This window comes from Dendronephthya gigantea, unplaced genomic scaffold (assembly GCF_004324835.1).
Source record: "Dendronephthya gigantea isolate DGI-Jeju-01 unplaced genomic scaffold, DenGig_1.0 000159F, whole genome shotgun sequence".
Taxonomy (NCBI): Eukaryota; Metazoa; Cnidaria; class Anthozoa; order Malacalcyonacea; family Nephtheidae; genus Dendronephthya; species Dendronephthya gigantea.
Window position 1 is genome coordinate 419,474 of NW_021163169.1, and position 23,016 is coordinate 442,489.

The 23,016-nt window shown below is 36.3% G+C and overlaps 1 protein-coding gene across 2 annotated transcripts; it reads left to right on the forward strand.

The window, feature by feature from the left end:
* The first annotated feature begins 2,030 nt into the window (after positions 1-2,030).
* On the forward strand, positions 2,031-21,976 carry LOC114537522. 2 transcript variants are annotated; one of them, XM_028558567.1, is made up of 6 exons: positions 2,031-2,105; positions 6,426-6,730; positions 7,760-7,977; positions 19,622-19,674; positions 20,602-20,643; positions 20,915-21,976. In XM_028558567.1, the coding sequence occupies exons 1-6, from the start codon at positions 2,057-2,059 to the stop codon at positions 20,962-20,964; spliced, it is 717 nt and encodes a 238-aa protein (XP_028414368.1). In that variant the 5' UTR covers positions 2,031-2,056; the 3' UTR covers positions 20,965-21,976. The 2 variants fall into 2 exon arrangements, with proteins under 2 accessions (XP_028414368.1, XP_028414367.1); XM_028558566.1 differs by lacking the exons at positions 2,031-2,105; positions 6,426-6,730; positions 7,760-7,977 and adding exons at positions 12,750-12,887; positions 14,228-14,532; positions 19,041-19,284 and having other exon boundaries at positions 19,624-19,674; positions 20,915-21,971.
* Positions 21,977-23,016: the final 1,040 nt, after the last annotated feature.

Consider the following 23,016-nt stretch of genomic DNA (forward strand, 5'->3'; position numbering starts at 1 on the left):
TTGGGCTGGTATCCCGGCCCTAAGTTTTTCAAAACAGGATAACACATCATGCACCGCTACATAATTCAATAATACACTGCATGCAAGCTACATAAACTGAACTCAAACTTCAGACTTTAGTTTTAGTTTCAGATTTCATTAAGATCTCCCATAAAGATTTCCAATCTCCACTGCACGTAAACTCACAACCCCAATTCAGATTTGTCTGACCCACTCAACTCAAAACTATAACACAGTCACCTTAAAGGCGGGTTACAGTCGGTATATATAATGTAGACAAACGCTTTGTTTACAAATTGAATCGCGATACTCTTAAAATATCCTGTCCTATCGTGATCTTTATTACTATTTCAGTTAACTGTATTTCTAAATGAATAAAAGATAGAGTTTATGTTCAAAGAAAATCAAAAGATGCGAAATTTGGGCGATTTCTAAATAATGATGTCGCCCAATGTTTTGAGCAGAATCGATAATGTGCAGAAGCCGCTGTGACCTGTGTTTAACGTGGGCTCTTTCAATGCATGATAATGCATCGCACAAGTAGTCAGCCATCTTGAGTGAAATGAGCTTTTCATTCAATCAGTTAATATATTATACGCTATTGACGTTGACGTCCATAAGTCCAAGTGATTAATGAGCAAATTGTTTCTTCAACACACATCTGACGTGTGACGAGCTCATTTTATGGGGAAATTTCAGTTGCTGTCATTTTTTTTAAATTTTAAACTAGAATCTTTGACAACATACTATCAGTTATTTGTTACAAAATCTTAAAATCGCTATTAACTTGTTACTTTTCTTTATTAATGTTCATCTCTTATCTTTCCTCTCCCTTCCCCTTACAGTATGTTAGACGGTGCCAGGTTTCTACGAAAGAGAAAAATATGCGGAAGTCAGAAGAGGTTTTACGCAGTAACGCTATTTTCCCATACTTCTGGTGAAAAAGGTAGTCGGATCTACCCTCGCATCCTATAGCAACGTTACCAGCGTTTACAAGATTTTATTAATAGTTAAGGTTTAATTAAGGTCTATTAAAGTTTATTATTTAAAATCTATTTGCACTTTTGCCTGCCAGGTTAATAAATGACATGCCGTGATGTGGATTTTGTGCCAATGCGACGCGATTTTCCAGTTTTGAAAAATCGCCAATAAAGAATTAAATTGTCAATAAAAATTTGTCACATTTTTAGCATACACACATCATTGCATTATTTTTTTGATTATTTTAGAAACATGACGTAATTTGAAAATCGTATATCGTCAGGGGTTTTCCCTGTCATGTTTTAATGCAAATCAGGAAAAGCAATTAATTTATTTTAATTTACTCTGTATATTCATATAATCTTTTATAGGTATGCGGAAATAGAAACATAGTCATAATTTAGATTGATGGAATGTTGTGTGCGCTGGGTACGAAGTCTCCTTTCGAAACAATTAATATGTAGGAAGAACTAAACTCTAAAGCGGACAATTTCTCTTTCTTTACTGAATAAAACAGTCCACTGAATAATATACATTGGCGAGAACAAAGTCGAGGTTTTTATCAAGTGATTTTCACCTCGCCTTTGGCGAATAGCGTGTATATTTGGTCCAGCTATATGCTAAAGTTTTATTGTTTACTGATAGACTGTGTAAACCATGAATTTATTCACGAAATAATAGGCCCTAATTGGCTAATTCACGATTTGCTGTACCATTGATATTATATGATCATGAAGCGGTTGAACTGAAGAATAACCTGAGTTACCTGACCGGTTAATAATATTACAATTATTGCCTATTGTTGTGAAATATTATACGTTTTACACACTCTTTTTAAGTCTTTTCTCGATTTGAAAATCGTATATTATCAGGGGTTTTCCTGTCATGTTTTAATACAAGTCAGGAAAAGCAATTAATTTATTTTAATTTTCTCTACATATTCACATAGGTATGCGGAAATAGAAACATAAGTCATAATTTATAGTGATGTAATGTTATTGCATACCAACGTTGAACACTAAAGTCGTTTGCCAGCGTCGAACAGCGTGCGAAGCCCCCTTTCCAAACCAGGCATATGGATCCAAACGAAGACACATTCTTTCTACCAGTTGATAATCCCACAGGTTTGTTTTGATTTACTGTTTTACGTTGTACTCCACCGAGATTACGTTACTCGAACGAAATTGTAGATTCAAAACGCTAACTGGAACTTCATCTTGCTAGAGGGAAATGGAATCCAAGCAGGATATCATCATTGCACGTCGAGTGTTCGAAGTTACACCACTATAGCCTTCGCTATTAACTCTCGTTTTAGGAAAAAGTTGCTACTTTAAGGACTTGCAAACTGGTATATATATAGCTACACTATTTTGAGCCTATTTCCTTGTCCCCGAGATAAAGTTTTGTGGAACAAACCATTTCTGCTGTATTCACGATCTCCAACCCTAATTCTAGTTGAAATATTAAACTAGCCTACGCAAAATATGTCTTGCTCTCTTCCTTAACTGCCTGCTCGCTATGTTGGTGCTAAAACATTATAACTTCCGTCTTGGCGCAACATATCAGCTTACAAATGACATGCTCGAGAATTTTTTACAAACAACTTTTGATGTCATGAAGTAAGATTTCATAACCCAGTTATAGCCTTGGATTAAATTCCTTGGTTGTTTCGGAATGATTTATCCTCTGATATTAAGCTTTAATGTTTGAAGTTTCTAAAGCCCGACTATTTTCACACTACGTTGCAAGCATTTACGGGTAGTGACTGTATACAAGTAATTCATACGCATTTGTACAGAACTGCATGCTGTCTGCTGCTATTGGGACACAGGTCGTTGTATTAAATGTTGGGGAAAGGATTTTCCCAAGGAGATTAAATAATCCCAGACTCCTGAAATGCTGACAATGTTTTTCCCGAGCCCGCCGTGCGAGGGTATTAGAGACCTTTAGTTTGACGTTTACGGCAAACGCCAAACCGCTAGCAATGTTTGTGTTTTAACTCCACTATCTTTAAGTGTGCGGCAATTTCGCTAAATTACAAACGTTCTGTATAAATCTTATGATGTTCAGCAGTAATGTCAGAAAGCAATAGGCTATTTCTGATGTATTTAGAAAAGCAGCAAATCCAGCTTTGCCTTATGTGTCTCACGTTCGCCGTATAAAATTTAATGCTTGAACGACTGCATACACCCTCAGCCGTAAATTTTATACGGCGAACGTGAAACATATACGGCAAAGCTGAATTTGGTGCTTTTCTAAATACATCAGAAATAGCCTATTGCTTTCTTACATTACTGCTGAACATCACAAGTTTTATGTAGAACGTTTGTAATTTATCGAAATTGCCGCACACTTAAGGAGAGTGAAGTTTAAACACAAACTTTGTTAGCGGTTTGGCGTTTGCCGTAAACGTCAAACTAAAGGTCTCTACTAATCCCGCCCGGATATTAGGAATTACACCCGGGTATTCTGACAGAACATAGGCGAATCCAAAGTTGCCAAAATGTCATGGACGTTCAATGGTCATGGTAGTTGTGCGCATGCGCAAAATTTGAACGAAGAAAGAACGGTCGTCTACAACTTGCTGGTTGGCTAAGACAAAAAGAGAGCATGCATGAGAGCGTCAGCATTTTAACCGTCATTTTGCAAACTATTTTTTAAAAATATAAAATGAAATCAAATCAAATATTAAAACAATAATAAAAGATTAAAAGGTCATCACAGCACAGAAACAGTTGGTAAAATAGGAACGACTCGTAGTTTATAATCTTTGAAGTGGTATAGGTGTCTATATTTTGCTTACTCAGTGTTTGCTGTAAGAATGCATTGTTATTTTGACAAGTACGAGCTTGGTATGTCGTTTTACAAGGAGCTAACCGACCGTTTAAGGCTTTACATCATCGCTTAAACTTTAAAAAGAGTTCTCAAAAGTGTGCTTTAGAGTTTTGATAAAACAAATATCACTTTCCAGCTTATATAGTCGCTAAAATCATTGAATAAAATAAATAATCAAAAAACAACATTCGACGTTTAGTGCTTGTATGGTTATTATAATTATTTGTGCTGTTTTGATGTTTTGAAGGTTTAGCTATAGAAAAGTTTAACACACACTTAAACTGCAACGTAATGCAGCAGGCAAACAGGTGATTTCTGTTCACCTTTACGACTGTCTTTGTTTCCGAAAAATTTGCACGAGTTATTTCATAATATTAACGTAGAAAGTTAGGTCTGGGTAGCGCACGAAATATTTTGCTTCGTTTAAAATGGCGAGGGGTTGCTGCATGCATGTATTTCTAGTATAATAATAAAACTGTGTCGCATGTGCTTGGCGGTTTCATAAAGGCTTTATTATTATACTTCACAAGTTTTTCTCGCTTCGTTAAATTTTGAGATTCTATACTTCTAGTGACGGCAAGGTACGTCACATTGATCAAACCTACATATTCGGATCATTAATGTTGTGTATTAAACCCTAACGGCCCAACCCTAACCGAAAACACTGCTGACTGTCACACGACAAGACAAAGCCTCAGTCACGGGGCCAGTGAGATATCAATTTCAATTTCACGAATGTCAGTACGCCCGTCTTGATCATGCAGGTTCTGTCAGAGTAGCTGTTTACATGATACTGCTTATAGCTGAGATTAGCTTAAGTTTTGAGGTATTGAAATGAGTATACTGTATAACATGATCAGGTCAACATAATTGAAGCTTGGAATTTACAAACAATGTAAACAGGCTTTAAGTCTATGCAATCTGATAGTGAATTGCGTGCATTTGCCTTGGTTGTGTTTCGGTCGCCTCTAAACCTAGTGACCTGAAATGCGTCAGTCAAATATCAAGACTATTTGAGAACGGTTTTTAAAACAAAAACCGTGAAAACATGCATACATGCATATACGTAAAATGGGAACGATAAAATTTCGTGAGTATGTTCAATTTAAAGTAAAATTTTCTGATAAAATGATAGGATTAAAAAAGTGCTTGCCTTACCCTTGCCTGGGAAATTAAGGTCCGTTTCTTCCAAAATAAAAAGGAGTAAAGTGGAAATTGTTTCGAACTACAGCAGCGGAACAAATTTTAAAAACCTGTTAAATCATTTTTATTGTTCGATTGCTCTGCTGACAAATAAATAAATCCTAGTTCAAAAGAATCATTTTGAATATAAATATTACTTACAAAATAAAGTATATATAGTGGCGGATCTGGAGGTAGTGAGAATACAATGCAATACAGTTCTTGGGTTTCATGTGACGTCATAATTTCAGTGAGAGTCATCTCGAAAACGAAACACTGAATAAGAGTGAGTTAATTGTTCACTGTATGTGTTGCCTTGGTAACATATATGTGCAATTTCGTGTCATTTGCTAATTCCTGTGCGGCTTACATATAATAAATAAGTAAAATTGGAATAACTATACGTTATAAAACTACATTAGATTAGCTATATACTTCTATCGTGTTTGAATGAATTTTATTTTTGGGTAACATTGAGCTTGATAACACCTTATAAATATCACGTGAACACACCGCAAACAAAGGCATGATAACATGATCCTTATTAAAAACGCGCAAGCTGTAACAAGTTTGCAAACAAGTTGTTACAAGTCTGTTCGCAGGCTTGCAAGAAGGCGTCTTCGCACTGCTTGTCCAAGTTGTAACAAGTTTGAACAAGCCATTAACTACTTACAGGAAGTCTGATGGCATTATCAGACTTGTTGCAAGATTGTTCTGACACGTCTAAAAGAGCTATGATACAACAACGTTGCTATACAAGATATTATTACGTTACGTTTTGTACTTAGACTTGCTTGAACAGCCTTGTAACAAGTCTCATGATTCAACAAGTTTGTTACAACTTGTTAACAAGTTGTCCTAACTCGTCAACTGCAGCTTGGGACAAGCAGTGCGAACAAATCTTGTCGCAAGCCTGTGAACAGACTACAAGATATGATATTTTTACGCCGCGCAGAATTAAACAATGTGTGAAGTGACTTTAACGAAATAATTATGTAAGTAACCTGGGGCCGGTTGTATAAAACTCTTAGGGTTTTAAGAACTTTTGGTTGTCGATTACTTTTAATCTCCGCGCTATTTTGGGTGCTAAATCAGTATTTGAACGCCAGTGTTTGGAATCCTCTATCGCACTTATTTCGTTGTCGACAACAGTAAATCCCTAGTCTGTGGAGGCCCTTTTTCTCCTGGAGACTACATTTTCCATATAGTTAAATTATAGTTAACTCCAAAATACACGACTCTGATTAGCCAATTCTTAACCTACAGTTGAGAGTAAGTCCTATAGTTCTTCTGATAACAGCATATGCTTGTCTGGTTTCACAAATGCTTACGTATTTTACTACCTTCAAGTCATTTATATATGTTTCGCACTTCTATCCAGCGATACATTTGAGACAACAACTACGAGTGACTTTTTTTCGTTTTAGTTTCCGCAGAAGTAAAGTTTCTTGATCTTTATGATAGCAAAGTATTTTACAAAAAGCAGTATCGAAAGAATAACCGGAGTCGGCAATTGGTTGTAAATGACGAAGCGAGGTGGATCAAAATGCAAGCAACCATTAATTGTCAATTGTACAAGATTTATGGATGGATTAAACGCGAAGAAACAGCTGCGATAAAATTGAAGGATAATAATGGCGAGGTTCCTTTAAGAAATGAATACACTGGAGAAATTTTAAATCTTATAACATTAGATACAGACACCCCAACTCCAATTAAAAATGGCTTCGTGGTGAGTGTACATGCACTTCTGTTCAGTATTATCACAGAATACCTATCAGAAGGACAACTCCGTTGTTTTTGCGTAAGTGTGATTCGTCACTCAGCAAACACCCTAAATGGAGGCAATCACCCCCCTACCAATATTTAATTAGTGGGCCATTTTGGCAGGGCGTGGTTGCCTCTATTTACTGTACTTGCTGAGTTACGAATCTGACGAATCAGACTTACGCAAACTGAAAAATGGAATTCTCCTTCTGATACGTATTCTTTGGTATTATCAAGGCCAACGAGAGGCGGGGGAGCAAAGAGGGTGAAATAACCGTGGCCCCAAGTGCAAGGGGGTTAAACGCTTTAAATTTGATAATTTGATGCTAAATTAGGAGAAAAGCCCTCGCACTTGTTTTTTGTAATGCTTTTACTAAATTGTTATGAATTTTCGGCAATGTAACTTGAATTACCCCTAAATTAAATAATAATCGCCAAGTAATATATAATCATAAGTTGTTGAAAGTTGTCGTATATTAAATTGATTCTTGTGCAGTAGACAACAGGGAAAGATTTTTGTGTTATACATAAGCTCGCAGGGTGGGAATTTGCTCCCTAATTTTTGTTTTCAAGCACCCATCCCCCCCCTTCACAGATCTTTTCATGTCACGTAAGTAGTTTATAGTCTTATGCGATGTTCGCTTCACCTATAATATGATCTGCCCCCCCCCCTTTTTGTGTTTGCATAAATTATGCAAATTATCATAACTATAGAATAGAGATCAGGAGATCAGAAAACAGGAGGCTTTCACTTTGCAAGTATTAAATTTGGATGTAAACGAATTAAAGATCGAATAAATTCAGTATAATTATAACACCGCCTCCCCCCTCCCTCTTAAAACATTTCTTTGCCCACCAGTGCCCGCCATTCATCCAAGCTCTTCTGTTCCTGTAGCTTTAGTGAAGTTATTTAAAGCCAGATATAAACTCATATTGCAACAATAATTTCTCCGTTCCATGCATTATCGTGACGAACGTCTATCTTTTAATTTAGCAACCGTTTTCAGTTGATCTTCATCAAATTTACGAAGGAAAATGTCCTGATAGTCCACCGGTCTTCAAATTGTCTAGGTCTGACCAACGACGAAATCTGAACGTATTCCAGTTAGTTGTACAACTCGAATTCATTGATGGATCAAGAAGCCAAAAGTTTACCAGCCCGAAATTTAACTTGCAAATGTTGACGGAGAGAGAAACAAGCCAAATGCCGCAAAATCTATAGTACCACTATCAGGTCCAGTACTATGGTTCAGTTTATTTAAACATTAGCATGCACTTGATATATTAGCGTTATCCACCGGATAATGATTTTCTAAACCATTGTGAAAAGGCTGAAAAAGCAACAAAACAGCAAATTTCGGGTTTTCAAAGAAATTCCGTGATTTACGATTAACCACGTTATTCAACTTCCGTACAACCCGCCCCAGAACTCGTATGTGTAATATGAGAGGGAACTGAGTTTATATTTCTTCAAGGTTTGAATGTGCTTCTTCTTTCATGTTTTGAATACACGAATGTTGTTATGAACATAATTATTCTGTATGACGATAGGAGATGCTCACTACCTGATCATTTTATTGCATCATTTTTCTTGATGGTAAAACATTGATTTCGTTAGCTTTTATTGCGTTCAGTGCTGTGGATAGAAGCTTAATTAGTAGAAGGGGATCGTGTTATGCTCGACTGATATAAAGCTATTGTTCTTATAGTTTGTAAACATGAATATCTGATTATACACCCCCCCCCCTGTTTGAGAGCTAGTACCAGTGAACTCTAAAAAGACTGGAACGATAACTTGGCCGCCATCTTTGAAGCCAGCACTGATGGCCGCCATGAAGGCCAAGAGTTGAAATTACACCACCAAAACAACGCCGGTTTTTATACACAAATCCATTTCATCTGATCATGAATAAAAGTTTAAAACAAGCATTGACACTTAGATTTTACTAAAAAACAAGTTTTATGAACGTGAAAAGGTGCAAACCTATGTTTTTTTGCGAGTTGAAGGCGAAGTTTTTTTTCGGCCCGTTCAAATTCTTTAAATATTTTAAGTACAAAGCTGGTACCTCGCCAGTTTTTACAGTAAGATGATGCGGATTACTTAGGTCTATCCAAAAAGGGTAAATTCGTTGTTTAAAGTTGAAGTGGTCAAATAAAAATTGCACTTTTCTGGCAATTTTTTGTCAAAAAATACGATTTTTACGGAATTCTCACTCTCCCCAGTTCTTTTGAAGGCTTGATTTGCTCGCGCGGCTGCCGCCTTAATCAGCAAATTATATTCAAATCGGCTTCATCCAATGACTAGTCTTTATTGTTGAGTTATCGTTCCAGTCTTATTAGAGTTCACTGGCTAGTACTGGCTGTAGCCCTGGTTGCGGTCCTAATGGACCATGCAGAATCACCAACTTTGCAGAATTATATTTTGCAACCAAACTTTCCAATCTTGCTAATTTTTGAAACGAATGTTCCAGCTGTAATCAAGATTCTTTCTAAAAAGGGGAATGGCTTATTTCTCTACGATTTTAACTTACAAGAAATCGCCGTTTCATCATTTGAGGCAATTTAGAAACATTGTCAGGGAATAGCTATGCATCATATCATACAGAAAAAATTTGTGACAGCACCGGAAACTTTGCTTAATTCTCGTTAATTGTTTAGAAACTTTTGTCTAATCAGGTACCTTCGTTTTCTTACGATTTGCTCATTTGCACGATCTGTATTTCTCAAGTATACGATTTTTATTCATCTTTTTGCATTACACTAAGCGTAACAAATCCAGATATTTGAACTATATAAGACGTATTTTTAGGCCCGTCACATATATATTTAACTTAAAAGTATAACCCATTTCTACTGTCCTTTGGTTATATTTTATCTTATATTTTAAAGGACTGGTAATAGTGATATTTACAACGCATCATGGGGCTGTTTTTGGGACGAACCTTTTGTTTACGTCGCAAAAGCAGTCCTTTAATGCGCTGTCGGCCTCACTATCTCTTTTTGTTGTAATTCAACCTGAAATTTAACATTTGTACACTACAATAGTACAACTTTGAACATGTCCAAAGCCGTGTTTACACGAAGGGGCTGACATTTACCTGACATTTGCCCGTACCTGAGAAGTACCTAACCAAGTTTTACAGGGTGTGTTTACACCAGTTACCTAACGGGACTTATATATACATACACGCAACATAAAGTACTGTGAGAAGAGTATTAAAATATAAGCTTGCAGTTCTTTGTTTGTTTATTTCGTACAAACTGCAAAGCCTCGTAAAAGAATACGACGTATTACTGGGATTACTGGCAAACAACGATTTCATGCAAAATTAAAAAATATATGATAACTTATTGGCAAGTTCCGAAATTCGCCATGTGGCTAATTATCAAGTCTGAATTTCCCCCTAATTTTTGTAAAATCGCGCTAAAATTCCAAGCCCGCTAAATGCTGACATCAAAGACTCGAATTTACGTTTGTTATCAAGAAAATTAGCTTCGATCACACTTGGGTCAATGAAAATGTGTTTACACCGCCAGACTGACCTGAGACTTACCTAGGACTTACCTAATACCATGTTTTCAGGCCACCTCTAATGCTTGGCCTGAAATCATGGTCTTAGGTCGGTCCTAGGTTGGTCTTAGGTCAGTCCTAGTGCGTTTACACTACAGGACTAACTGCTTAAGTTAGGTCTTAGGTCAGCTATAGGTCTCTAGTGTAAACACTGCTCAAGAGAAGAAGGAAAAAAGCAGAAGACTATTGATTATATTGCAATACATACATCGAAGTAAAATGCATGTCAAGGTTGGTGTTTTAGAAGGATTATCACTTTCTCGTGACTTGTTGCTGAAGACTGTCGTCGCGAATATCAAACGTCAAAAGCTGGAGGGCTGCTCCATTTGCTGTCCTGGATAATTTAGAACACTGTGCGAGAAGTGTGTGTAACGGAATGCAAATATTGTTCTGAAACAGTTTCAGTCTATTATCCATGCCTTCAACGATGCATTTTATAATTATTCGCATAACACACAGTGAAATAATTCATGTATTTTCATGTCTAAATGCACTTTTTACTTATTTTGTTGCGTGTACACGTTAGGATAACCATACCTACACGCCTAAGAACGGTCAGGTTGAAGCAATGCTGCTTACACTGTTCGGAGCTGTTATCAACATTCAACAATATATTACTAATTTTCTTGTATGATTGCATGGCGACTTTAGTAATTATAATAACTTGTAGGTACACCACGTAAGTATTAAATACTGCAAAGCTTTCGGTCCGTTAACCCGGACCTTCATCAGTGCAATTACTTGAATACACGTTTGCGCGTCACTTAAATATCATGTTAGTCGTGATTAGTTTGCTCGCGCTATTAATTAAACGGTTTCATTTAATTAAGTTCTAACTAATGCGCGCGCCCTAGACAAGTATTTGACTAAGAGACACCGAAAAGAGCACGCCACGTACTATTAAGTGGCTTTCCCTCTTGGACGATAGTTTGATGTTTATAAATTTCAATAGATTCTCTCATTTTACGAGAGACAGCAAACTTATCGTCTTTACACACACAAGGATGGCGTCGATGAACAACAGAAACCTGGTGTGTACCGCATTCCATGTGAATGTGGTTTGGTTTACATTGGAGAGACCGGTAGAAATCTCTCAATACGTCTTAAAGAACATAAGACGAACTGCGAGAAAGGTAAACTGGATAAGTCTGCAGTAGCTCACCATGCATGGACTTATGATCATCGCATTAAATGGAACGATGCTACCATTTTAGCAAACGATAAGTTTGCTGTCTCTCGTAAAATGAGAGAATCTATTGAAATTTATAAACATCAAACTATCGTCCAAGAGGGAAAGCCACTTAATAGTACGTGGCGTGCTCTTTTCGGTGTCTCTTAGTCAAATACTTGTCTAGGGCGCGCGCATTAGTTAGAACTTAATTAAATGAAACCGTTTAATTAATAGCGCGAGCAAACTAATCACGACTAACATGATATTTAAGTGACGCGCAAACGTGTATTCAAGTAATTGCACTGATGAAGGTCCGGGTTAACGGACCGAAAGCTTTGCAGTATTTAATACTTACGTGGTGTACCTACAAGTTATTATAATTAAATATATTACTACACCTGGTTTATTTACAACAATAGTGTTTGATGTTATTGACAACTGTGAACAATATGAGCAGCACAATATTGCTCCATGTACAGCTCATTTTGAGGGATGTGTATTTACATTATAAACAGTCATGTGACAATAAACATGCGAACTTATAAAAGATGCATGCTGAACAAGAAAACTCGCCACAAAGTAAGACAACATACTCCAATTTATTGCTTTAAAACGTACAATTATATTGTAAATTTATTAACTTTTAGATCCAATGATATACCATCATTTTATAAACGATTTGCGAGTATTCCAGGCTAACCTGTCTATATATTCCATGCTGTTAAACCGCAAGCTCAGAGTTTTTATCGCCACAATTTCAGAATTCAAGTTTAAAATTTATAAAAGATAACGCCGATAAGTAAAGTGTGTTTTTCTGTTTTAAAAGAAAAGTGATTACATTTGTCATTGCATTATTTTTTTGATTATTTTAGAAACATGACGTAAGTTTAAAAATTGTATATCATCAGGGGTTTTCCCTGTCATGTTTACAAATCACGGAAAGCAATTAATTTATTGTAATTTACTCTACAGGGTGAGTCAGAAAAAAGTCCCCTCTATTGAAATCAAGCCTTTGTTAGAATCTGATTGCCTTAATATTATGATAAACCCAATTGAAAGCAAGACGCTTTATTTGAATGCCTCAACCTAATAACTATGCTATTTACACACTACTGCGTTGATCATGCATTCAAATCAACAAAGGCTTCATTTCAATAGGGGGGACTTTTTTTTGACTCACCCTGTACATGTTCACAGAGGTATGCGGAAATAGAAACATAAGTCATAATTTATATTGATGTAATGTTGTAGCGTCCAACGTTCAGCACTAATGCCGTTTGCCAGTTTTATGTAGGAAGAACTAGTGACACGTTTCTGATGTAAATATGGATCCAAACGAAGACACATTCTTTCTACCAGTTGATAACCCCACAGACACAGGTTTGTTTTGATTTACTGATTTACCGTTTACGGTTGTACTCGACCGAGATTACGTTACTCGAACTAATTTGTGGGTTTTCATGATCATGTTGCTAGAGAGAAATGGAATCCAAGCAGGATATTATTATTGCAAGTCCTGCGTCGGGTGTTCGAAGTTGCTCCACTATAGTGTCGCATATGAACTCTCGTCTTAGGAAAATGTTGCTACGTTAAAGGATTTGCAAACTGGTAGCTACACTATTTTGAACCTATATTTCCTTGCCCTGAGATAAACTTTTGTGGACCCAACCATTTTTGCTGTATTTACGATCTCCAACCCTAATTGTAGTCGAAATATTAAACTAGCCTACGCAAATTGTGTCTTGCTCTCTTCATTAACTGTTTGTTCGCTAAGTTGGCGCGCCATGACGGAAGTTATAATGTTAACATATCGGCTTACAAATGACATGCCCGTGAAATCTTTACCAAACGAGAGTACTGCTGAGTGCTGACTGTCACACGACAAGACAAAGCCTCAGTCACGGGGCCAGTGAGATATCAATTTCAATTTCACGAATGCCAACGAATGCCAGTACGCCCGCCTTGATCATTCAGGTTCTGTCAGAATAGCTATTTACACGATACTGCTTACAGCTGAGATTAGCTTAAGTTTTGAGGTATTGAAATGAGTATACTGTATAACATGATCAGGTCAACATAATTGACGCTTTGGAATTTACAAACAATGTAAACAGGCTTTAAGTCTATGCAATCTGATAGCGAATGCGTGCATTTGCCTTGATTGTGTTTTGGTCGACTCTAAACATAGCGACCGGAAAATCGTCAGTGAAATATCAAGAATATTTGAGAACGGTTTTTAAAACAAAAACCGTGAAAACATGCACTGCATGCATATACGTAAAATAGGAACGATAAAATTTCGTGAGATATGTTCAATTTAAAGTAAAATTTTCTGATAAAATGATAGGCTTAAAAAAGTCCTTGCCTTACCCTTGCCTGGGAAATTAAGGTCCGTTTCTTTCGAAATAAAAAGAAGTTAAGTAGCTAGAAGTTGTTTCGAAGTACAGTAGCGAAACAAATTTAAACCCTGTTAAATCATTTTCATGGTTCGATCGCTCTGCGTGACAAATAAATAAATCTACGAAATACACGACTCTGATTGGCCAATTATTAACCTACAGTTGAGAGTTAGTCCGATAGTCCTTCTGATAACAGCATATACTTGTCTGGTTTCACAAATGCTTACGTATTTTACTACCTCCAAGTCATTTTTATGTTTCGCACTTCTATCCAGCGATACATTTGAGACAACAACTCCGAGTGACTTTTTTTCGTTTTAGTTTCTGCAGAAGTAAAGTTTCTTGATCTTTATGATGGCAAAGTATTTTACACAAAAGGGTATCGAATTGGAAAGAGGGTTCGGCGATTGGTTGTAAAAGACGAAGCGAGGTGGATCAAAATGCAAGCGATAACAATTAATTGTCAATTGTACAAGATTTATGGATGGGTTAAACGTGAAGGTTTAGCCGCAGTAAAATTGAGGGATGATAATGGCGAGGTTCCTTTGAGAAATGAATACACTGGAGAAATTTTAAATCTTATAAAAGATACAGACACCCCAACTCCAATTAAAAATGGCTTCGTGGTGAGTGTACATGCACCTGTGTTCAGTATTATCACAGAATACCTATCAGAAGGACAACTCCATTGTTTTTGCCTAAGTGTGATTCGCCACTCTGCAAGCATCCTAAATGGAGGCAATCACCCCCCCCCCCAACCAATATATAATTAGTGCGCCATTTTAAACATTGGCAGGGGGTTGCTCTATTTACGGTACTTGCTGAATGACGAATCTGACGACTCACACTTACGCAAAAAACAATGGAATTGTCCTTCTGATAGGTATTCTGTGGTATTATCAAGGCCAACGAGAGGCGAGGGAGCAAAGGCGGTGAAATAACCCTGGCGCCAAGTGCAAGGGGGTTAAATTGCTTTAAGTTAGAAAATTTACTGCCAAACAAGACGCCCGTTTTTGCGTTAACTCCGGCGTGCCGCACACGTGCCAGTCTTCAATATAAAGTTTCTGAACATAAACAATACAGTTCATACTCATTACTTCGGCGTCAGCGACGGAGTTGAAAATTCACCTCGGTCTTTTTTTTTAATTTTTTTTATTAATTTTCGTCGTCGCAAGTGTGTTTTAGCGCGAAATATACTAGTATTTGAAAAGTGTATGTGACCGTATTTATCTACGTCACAGTTTTGTTTCCCAAGAGTTGTGGTGCACAACTCGAAATCTAATTTTCCGATGCGTGATTTGATTTCGCTTGCATGATACGGATTCTGGTCCTATTTTAATAATATCGCTGCTGTTTCGCCGTTTAACAAGATGATGTGGTCGTGTATGGGCGCCTTGACACGTCACAGTTTGCACAGGATTGAAGATTTAATATAAGCGCGAATTCCAAAGTGTAGGACCAAGTGAACATTACATGCGGTTTATTTACATTTTTGAACAATTGAACTTCTATACTATTTTAATAATATCGCTGCTATTTTCAGTGTTGCCAACTGTAATTTTTTAAAAATCCCAAGTAAGCGCCTGAAATATCCCGAGATTCCCCTAAAATCCCGAGACTCCAATTCTTGACTTTGAGTAACGTTTTTGCCGCAAGTATTAATTTACACTATATATTATTTCAATACCTTGGATTTTTAGCTCGCCTGCACTTTAGTGCAAGAGAGCTATTGCTATAGTCTTGGCGTCCCCGTCCGCGTCCCCGTCCCTGTCCCCGTCCCCGTCCGCGGCCACACTACATGATAAGTAGAATGTTAAGATGCCACTTTTATTTTCCCATTATTTTCAACTTATCTACTTAAGGAGTCTATTTGTTGCAAAGGAACCATTTACCAGGGGGGAGTGAACATTATACAACAAAATATAATGATAAGGTCAATGTTAAAATGCTATATTTTTTCTATACTTTGGCTTTACATCAGAGGAATCATTATCAATATAAGTCATCAATATGCATTGTGACTATTTATTGCCATTTGGTACACATTTATACAATAATAAAGAGAGTTTTGCTCAAAATTATCAAATGATAAGGTGAATGTTAAGCTAATTAGCATAATGATAAGGTCAATGTTAAGATGTTATATTTTTTAAATATTATGGCTTTGTATCAGAAGATTCATCATAAATATAGCTCATCGATATGTCTTGTGACTATATGGTGACATTTAGTACACATTTACACAAAAAATGGGAATTTTGTTCAAAATTATCAAATGATAAGGTGAATGTTAAGCTAATTAGCATAATGATAAGGTCAATGTTAAGATGCTATATTTTTTAAATATTATGGCTTTACATCAGAGAAATCATCATAAATATAAGTCATCGATATGCATTGTGACTATTCAGTGCCATTTGGTACACATTATACAAAAAAGAGAGCTTTGCTCAAAATTATCAAACGATAAGGCAAATGTTAAGCTTATTAGCATCATAAGGTCAATGTTAGAGTTATCCAGAGTTATCACGCTCATTACGATTTTCATGGCTATTGTGTAGCCCTGTTTTTTTTAGTTCAAAGTTGTAGCTGAATCATATTTAACGAAACTATTTGTACAACCCTAAGCCAAATGAGAAACTTTCAAATATTTTCACCCGTATGCTACCATTTGTTTGTATTGTACATGTACAATTATAAATTATGAGATTGTGTTGTGACATGCCGTATCAAAATTCAATCGCTTAATATAGAAATCATTCAGGGAGTGAAAATATATAAAACATAGTCCAACGTTAAAGTTTAAAAAATATTGTCAGATAATTCGCAATTACAAGCTTTAGCACATAAGTATTTATAAGTAGAAAGCCGATAGGCTCGGAATGCAAAGGCAAATGGCAACGCATGTGACATATATTTGCATATTATTTATGTAGATACACATGCAAATATATTATTAAAGCACCTATAAGATTTATGTACATACCTTTTCGTTGTTTGATGCATAATCCTTTTTTGTGTAGATATAAAAATCCAATCTTGTTTATTTCATAAAGCTAGGCGCACACACGACGATTTTAGTCGGCCGATTCCTGTCTAGATTGTCTAGATGGATGTTTTCATCAAAATGTGGCGACTGGCGATCCATACTTGGTCATAATATTAGACCATATGATTAGACCAACTTGACCAAGTAGACTCGTGTACACGCGCGAGGCGCGAGCGCCGCGAGAAGGAAAACATGTCTGGGCAAGGGCTGCCTATATGTCTAAACCAGAATGGACCAACTACCGTAAAATCGTTGTGTGTGCGCCCGGCTTAAAGCAGGGACTTTTGCCTGGTCCGTTAACTTACCTGTTGATATCACGTGCGTGGATTGCGAGAAACGGAAGAAATATTGGTCACAAATAAAACTAATGTAATTCCGAGGCCAGTTTTGGCCAGTAATTCTGAGGTCACAACTAATATCTGAAGTTTGTGCTTAATATTACCTTCCAACGCGGATTTTAGCCTTGTAATTTGTAATAAAAAGATCGGTAATTTGTGCTTCATACAGATACCTTTCATACAGAGTTTAGCCTTATTCTAGACAAACAGTGCAGGCGAGCGTAAGGTGATTTCAGCACCTCTCTGGTTAATATTTTTATTTGTCAATTTAACGAAAACATCTTTTCCCAAATTCCAAACTTCCCTTTCCCAAAAATCTCTAAAAAATTTCCGAGATTATTATTTGAGAAATAAATCCAAAAGAAATGCCAACTGTTTCAAAAAATCCCGAGATCTCGGGATAAAATCCCGAACTTGGCAACACTGGCTATTTTGATGTCAGTTTAACAAGATGTGATCGTGTATGGGCCCGTTGACACGTCGCAGTTTGCACAAGATTTGATATAAGCGCGAATTCCAAAGTGTAAGACTTCTACACTTTTTAAAGTACGATGTGCTTCTGAATGTCGCGATCGAACAACATTTAGGTTCGCAAGGCATCTAAATTAAACCTGACATCTGTTCTTGCGTTAACTACAGTTCATACTCATTTAGATGCCTTGCGAACCTAAATGTTGTTCGATCGCAACATTCAGAAGCACATCGTACTTTAAAAAGGACCAGAATCTACATGTATTAAATATATTTTTACCCCAATTAAATCTAAACTTAAGCATCAAAAGAACGGCTCATTTGTTCCGATGATTTCGCGCATCGGAAAATTAGTCCGAGATTTCGAGCTGTGCACCACTACCATTGGGAGACAAAACTGTGACGTAGATAAATACGGTCACATACACATTTCAAATACAAGTATATTTCGCGCCAAAACAAACTTGCGACGACGAAAAGTAACAAAAGAAAAACAAAAACAAAAATTAAAACAAAAAAAACCTAGGCGAATTTTCAACACCGTCGCTCACGGCGAAATAATTAGGAGTAAAGTCTTCGCATGGAAATCAGATGTTAATAAGATGAAGGATATGGAAAGAGAAAATTCTATTGCCTGATTCGAAAGGTTGTTTAAAATTATGGATCAATAAATCTTGTTACATACACTTACTAAATTGTTATGAATTGCCGGCCATGCGACTTGAATTACCCCTTAACTAGTTAACTTTCGATATGAATGCCAAGTAATAGCCAAATAATAATCATAGGTTGTTGTTACTTGTCGTATATTAAATTGATTTTTGCGCAGCAGACAACAAGGAAAGAATTTTGTGTTACACATAGCTCGCAGGGAGGGAATTTGCTCCCTAATTTTTGTTTTCAAGACTGCCCAGTCTCCCCCCCCCTACAGATCCTTTCTTTTCATGTCACGTAAGTAGTTTATAGTCTTATGCGATGTTCGCTTTACTTATAATATGATCTGCCCCCCCCCACCCTTAAATAAAACAGGAATTAAAAAAATAGAAGGCTTTCACTTTGGAAGTATTTAAAGTTCGGATTAAAGTTCGAATAAGTACATATAACACACCCTCCTCTCTTAAAACATTTCTTTTACCACCAGCTGCCCGTCATTCATCCAGCTTGTTCTGTTCCAGTAGCCTTATTGCAGTTATATAAAACAGCTATAAATTCATATTGCAACAATAATTTCTCCGTTCCATGCATTATCCTGACAAACGTCTATCTTTTAATTTAGCAACCGTTTTCAGTTGATCTTCATGAAATTTACGAAGGAAGATGTCCTGATAGTCCACCGGTCTTCAAATTGTCTAGGTCTGACCAACAACGAAATCTGAACGTATTCCAGTTAGTTGTACAACTCGAATTCATTGATGGGTCAAGAAGCCAAAAATTTACCAGCCCGAAATTTAACTTGCGAATTTTGACGGCGACAGAAACAAGCCAAATCGATATCCAAACGCCGCAAGGTCCAGTACAAGGTCCAGTACTATGGTGTAGTTTATTTAAACATTAGCACTACGACACTTCTGCGGTCGGTTGTACGATGGCTCGATACTAGCGTTATCCACCAGATATAATGATTTTCTAAACCGTTGTGAAAAGACTGAAAAAGCAACAAAATAAAAAATTTGGGGTTTTCAAAGAGATTCCGTGATTTAAGATTTCCCACGCTTTTCAACTTTCGTACAACCCCTACCCCCAAACCGAAGAACTCGTATGTGTAGTATAGGGAACTGAGACTGAATATATCGCATCATATATATATACAATGTCATACAATGTCATATTTTTTAACCACGATTTCTTTCTCTTTGTAGTTAAGAGAGCGAAATGTGATGTTGAGATTGATAGTAGCGTAAACGGCCAAGGTGATTATTTTTAACTTTTACTGCATGTATAATATGCGGCCCTCCTTAGATGAAGAATTGTTTCTTTCAGTTTGGATGTGAACTGAGACTAATGTTCTTGCAAGTTTATATGCGCTTCTTCTTTTCTTTTTTTTACAGGAATGTTGTTATTAACATTTCCTGTGTGACGATAGAGCTGATAATTTTTCTTGATAGTAAAACATTGATTTCGTTAGCTTTTATAGCGTTCAGTTCTTAAGTTTAAGCTTAATTAGAGGGGGGGTCGTGTAGTTGCAGACTGATATGAAAACTATTGTTCTTATAGTTTGTAAACATGAATATTATCTGGATGTGCACCCCCCTGTTAAAGAGCTAGTAGTAGCTACAACCCGGGTTGCGGTACCAATGAACCATTCCCTAATTTATACAAAATTTGCCAACTTTGCAGAACTATAATTTGCAACCAAACTTTCCAATCTTGCTAATTTTTGAAGCGAATGTTCCAGCTGTAATCAAGATTCTTACTAAAAAGGGGAATTGTTTATTTCTCTACGATTTTAACTTACAAGAAATCACCGTTTAGTCATTTGAGGCAATTTAGAAACATTGTCAGGGAATATAGTTATGCATCATATCATACAGAAAAAACTCGTGACAACACCGAAAACTTTGCCTAATCCTCGTTAATTGTTTAGAAACCTTTGTCTAATTAGGTACCTTCGTTTTCCTACGATTTCCACGATCAGCGTTTCTCATGTATACACTAAGCGTGACAAATCCAGATATTTGAACTATACGGGAGGTATTTTCGGGGCCGTCATTACATGTATATTTAACTTAATAATATAACCTATTTCTGCTGTCCTTTGGTAATATTTTATACCTTGCATGGATTTAAAATATTCTCCAAAACATTGATGAAATTAATTGCTTTGTCTTACGGTTTAGGATCTTCTGGGGAATCGGTGGACAGTGGAGTGTTTGACGACGGTAAATAGCGTTTAACAGGCTCTGCTTTAAAAGACTTTTTACGCTGTCCTTTGGTTATATTTTGTGATGCTACTGAATGCTTTGTGCCATGCTACAATATTTCTAAACCCCTCTAATGCAAATATTACATGATAATGTGATATTATTAATGTATAATTTGCATATATATATACATATACGAACATTAATATGTGCCGAACTGACAAATGCAAATTAAACTTAAACAAAGCATTTAGCTTATTAACATTAGAGTTGTAATAATCTGTTCCAGGTTTCGTAAGACACCATCGACAGATTTTGGTCGAAACGTTGGACGCATGAAACAGCAGATGTTGATGCACTGGTAGCTACGGATCTTAAGGTCAATGCTAAACTTTGGAATGATCTCCCGCGTGAAGCTAAGGAAGCGCAATCAATATACTCTTTCAAATATTTTGTAGCACGACTTAATAGGTAGATAAAATCAACTGTGGGCCTCATATACCACCGGGTCACTCCAACTTAACCTCTTGTATAAAGCTATGTTTTTATCTTATCTCTTTCTTCTTTATTTGTAATTGTACTTTTCTCATAGTTATGACGCCCCTTGTGGAAATCAACAATTGCTGTTGACAAGGCTAGCGTCAATAAATAAAGCTTTACATACATACATACATACATCCATACATACAAAATTTAACGTCAAAACAGAAAGTGCTGATCTGGCTTATCACTGGACATTAAAATATCCTGACAACTACTATGACCTTAAAAAAGGCAATATTGTTGGGTTTTATAAAAACTAATCGGGTGAAACATATATCGTGCGCTGTTAAGGCTATTCAATATTTTTCTGCATGTTTGACACGATCAAATTACTTATAGGCTCCTGACGCATGGTTTTCTTTGTTTCTCGTGTACAATATTATCATTGTTTAAAGTTTCAAATTTCACATTGAATTATAGTAAAGGACTTGTAATAGTGATATTTACAACGCATCATGGGGCTGTTTTTGGGACGAACCTTTTGTTTACGTCGCAAAAGCAGTCCTTTAATGCGTGGTCGGCTCACTATCCCTTTTTTGTTGTAATTCAACCTGAAATTTAACATTTGTACACTACAATAGTACAACTTTGAACATGTCCAAGAGGAGAAGAAAAAAAGCAGATTATTCATTATATATTATGCAATACATACATCGAAGTAAAATGTCAAAGTTGGTGTCTGGGTGGTGTGATTTGAATATAGACGAGTTTACATCTGAATTATTTTTCTTTGGTGAAAGTGACTTTTTCATGAGATTTACGACAAAACGGAAACCAGGCATTTTAGAAAGATTATCACTTTCTCGTCACTTGTCGCTGAAGACTTTCGTCGCGAATATCAAATGTTAAAAGCTGGAGGGCTGCTCCATTTGCTGTCCTGGATAATTCAGAACACTGTGCGAGAAGTGTGTACGTGTAACGGAATGCAAATATTGTTCTGAAACAGTTTCAGTCTATTATACATGCCTTCAACGATGCATTTTATAATTGTTTGCATAACACACAGTGTAATAATTAATCTATTTTCATGTCTAAATGCACTTTTTACTTTTTTGTCGCGTGTACACATTAGGATAACCATACCTACACGCCCAATAACAATCAGGTTGAAGCAATGCTGCTTACACTGTTCGGAGCTGTTATCAACATTCAACAATATATTACTACACCTGGTTTATTTACAACAATAGTGTTTGATGTTATTGACACTGTGAACAATATGCGCAGCACAATATTGTTCCATGTACAGCTCATTTTGAGGGATGTGTATTTACATTATAAACAGTCATGTGACTATAAGCATGCGAACTTATAAAAGATGCATGCTGAACACGAAAACTCGCCACTAAGTAAGACAACATACTCCAATTTATTGCTTTAAAACGTACAATTATATTGTAAATTTATTAACTTTTAGATCAAATGATATACCATCATTTGATATACAATTTGCGAGTATTCCAGGCTAACCTGCCTTTATATTCCATGCTGTTAAACCGCAAGCTCAGAGTTTTTATCACCACAATTTCAGAATTCAAGTCTAAAATTTATAAAAGATAACGCCAATAAGTAAAGTGTGTTTTTCTGTTTTAAAAGAAAAGTGATTACATCTGTCATTGCATTACTTTTGTGATTATTTTAGAAACATGACGTAAGTTCGAAACTGATCGTATATCATCAGGGATTTTCCCTGTCATGCTAATACAAATGAGGAAAAGCAATTATTTATTTTAATTTACTCTGTATATTCATGTAGCCTTTTATTAGTATGCAGAAATAGAAACATAGTGTTAATTTATATTGATGTAATGTTGTGTGCGTTGAGCACATATGTCGTTTGCCAGCGTC

Coding starts and splice junctions, on each gene's coding strand:
- LOC114537522 (XM_028558566.1), top strand. CDS start 12,833: ATGGATCCAAACGAAGACACATTCTTTCTACCAGTTGATAACCCCACA. Junction 19,675..20,601: donor TAGTAGCGTAAACGGCCAAG/GTGATTATTTTT, acceptor CTTACGGTTTAG/GATCTTCTGGGGAATCGGTG. Junction 20,644..20,914: donor CAGTGGAGTGTTTGACGACG/GTAAATAGCGTT, acceptor AATCTGTTCCAG/GTTTCGTAAGACACCATCGA.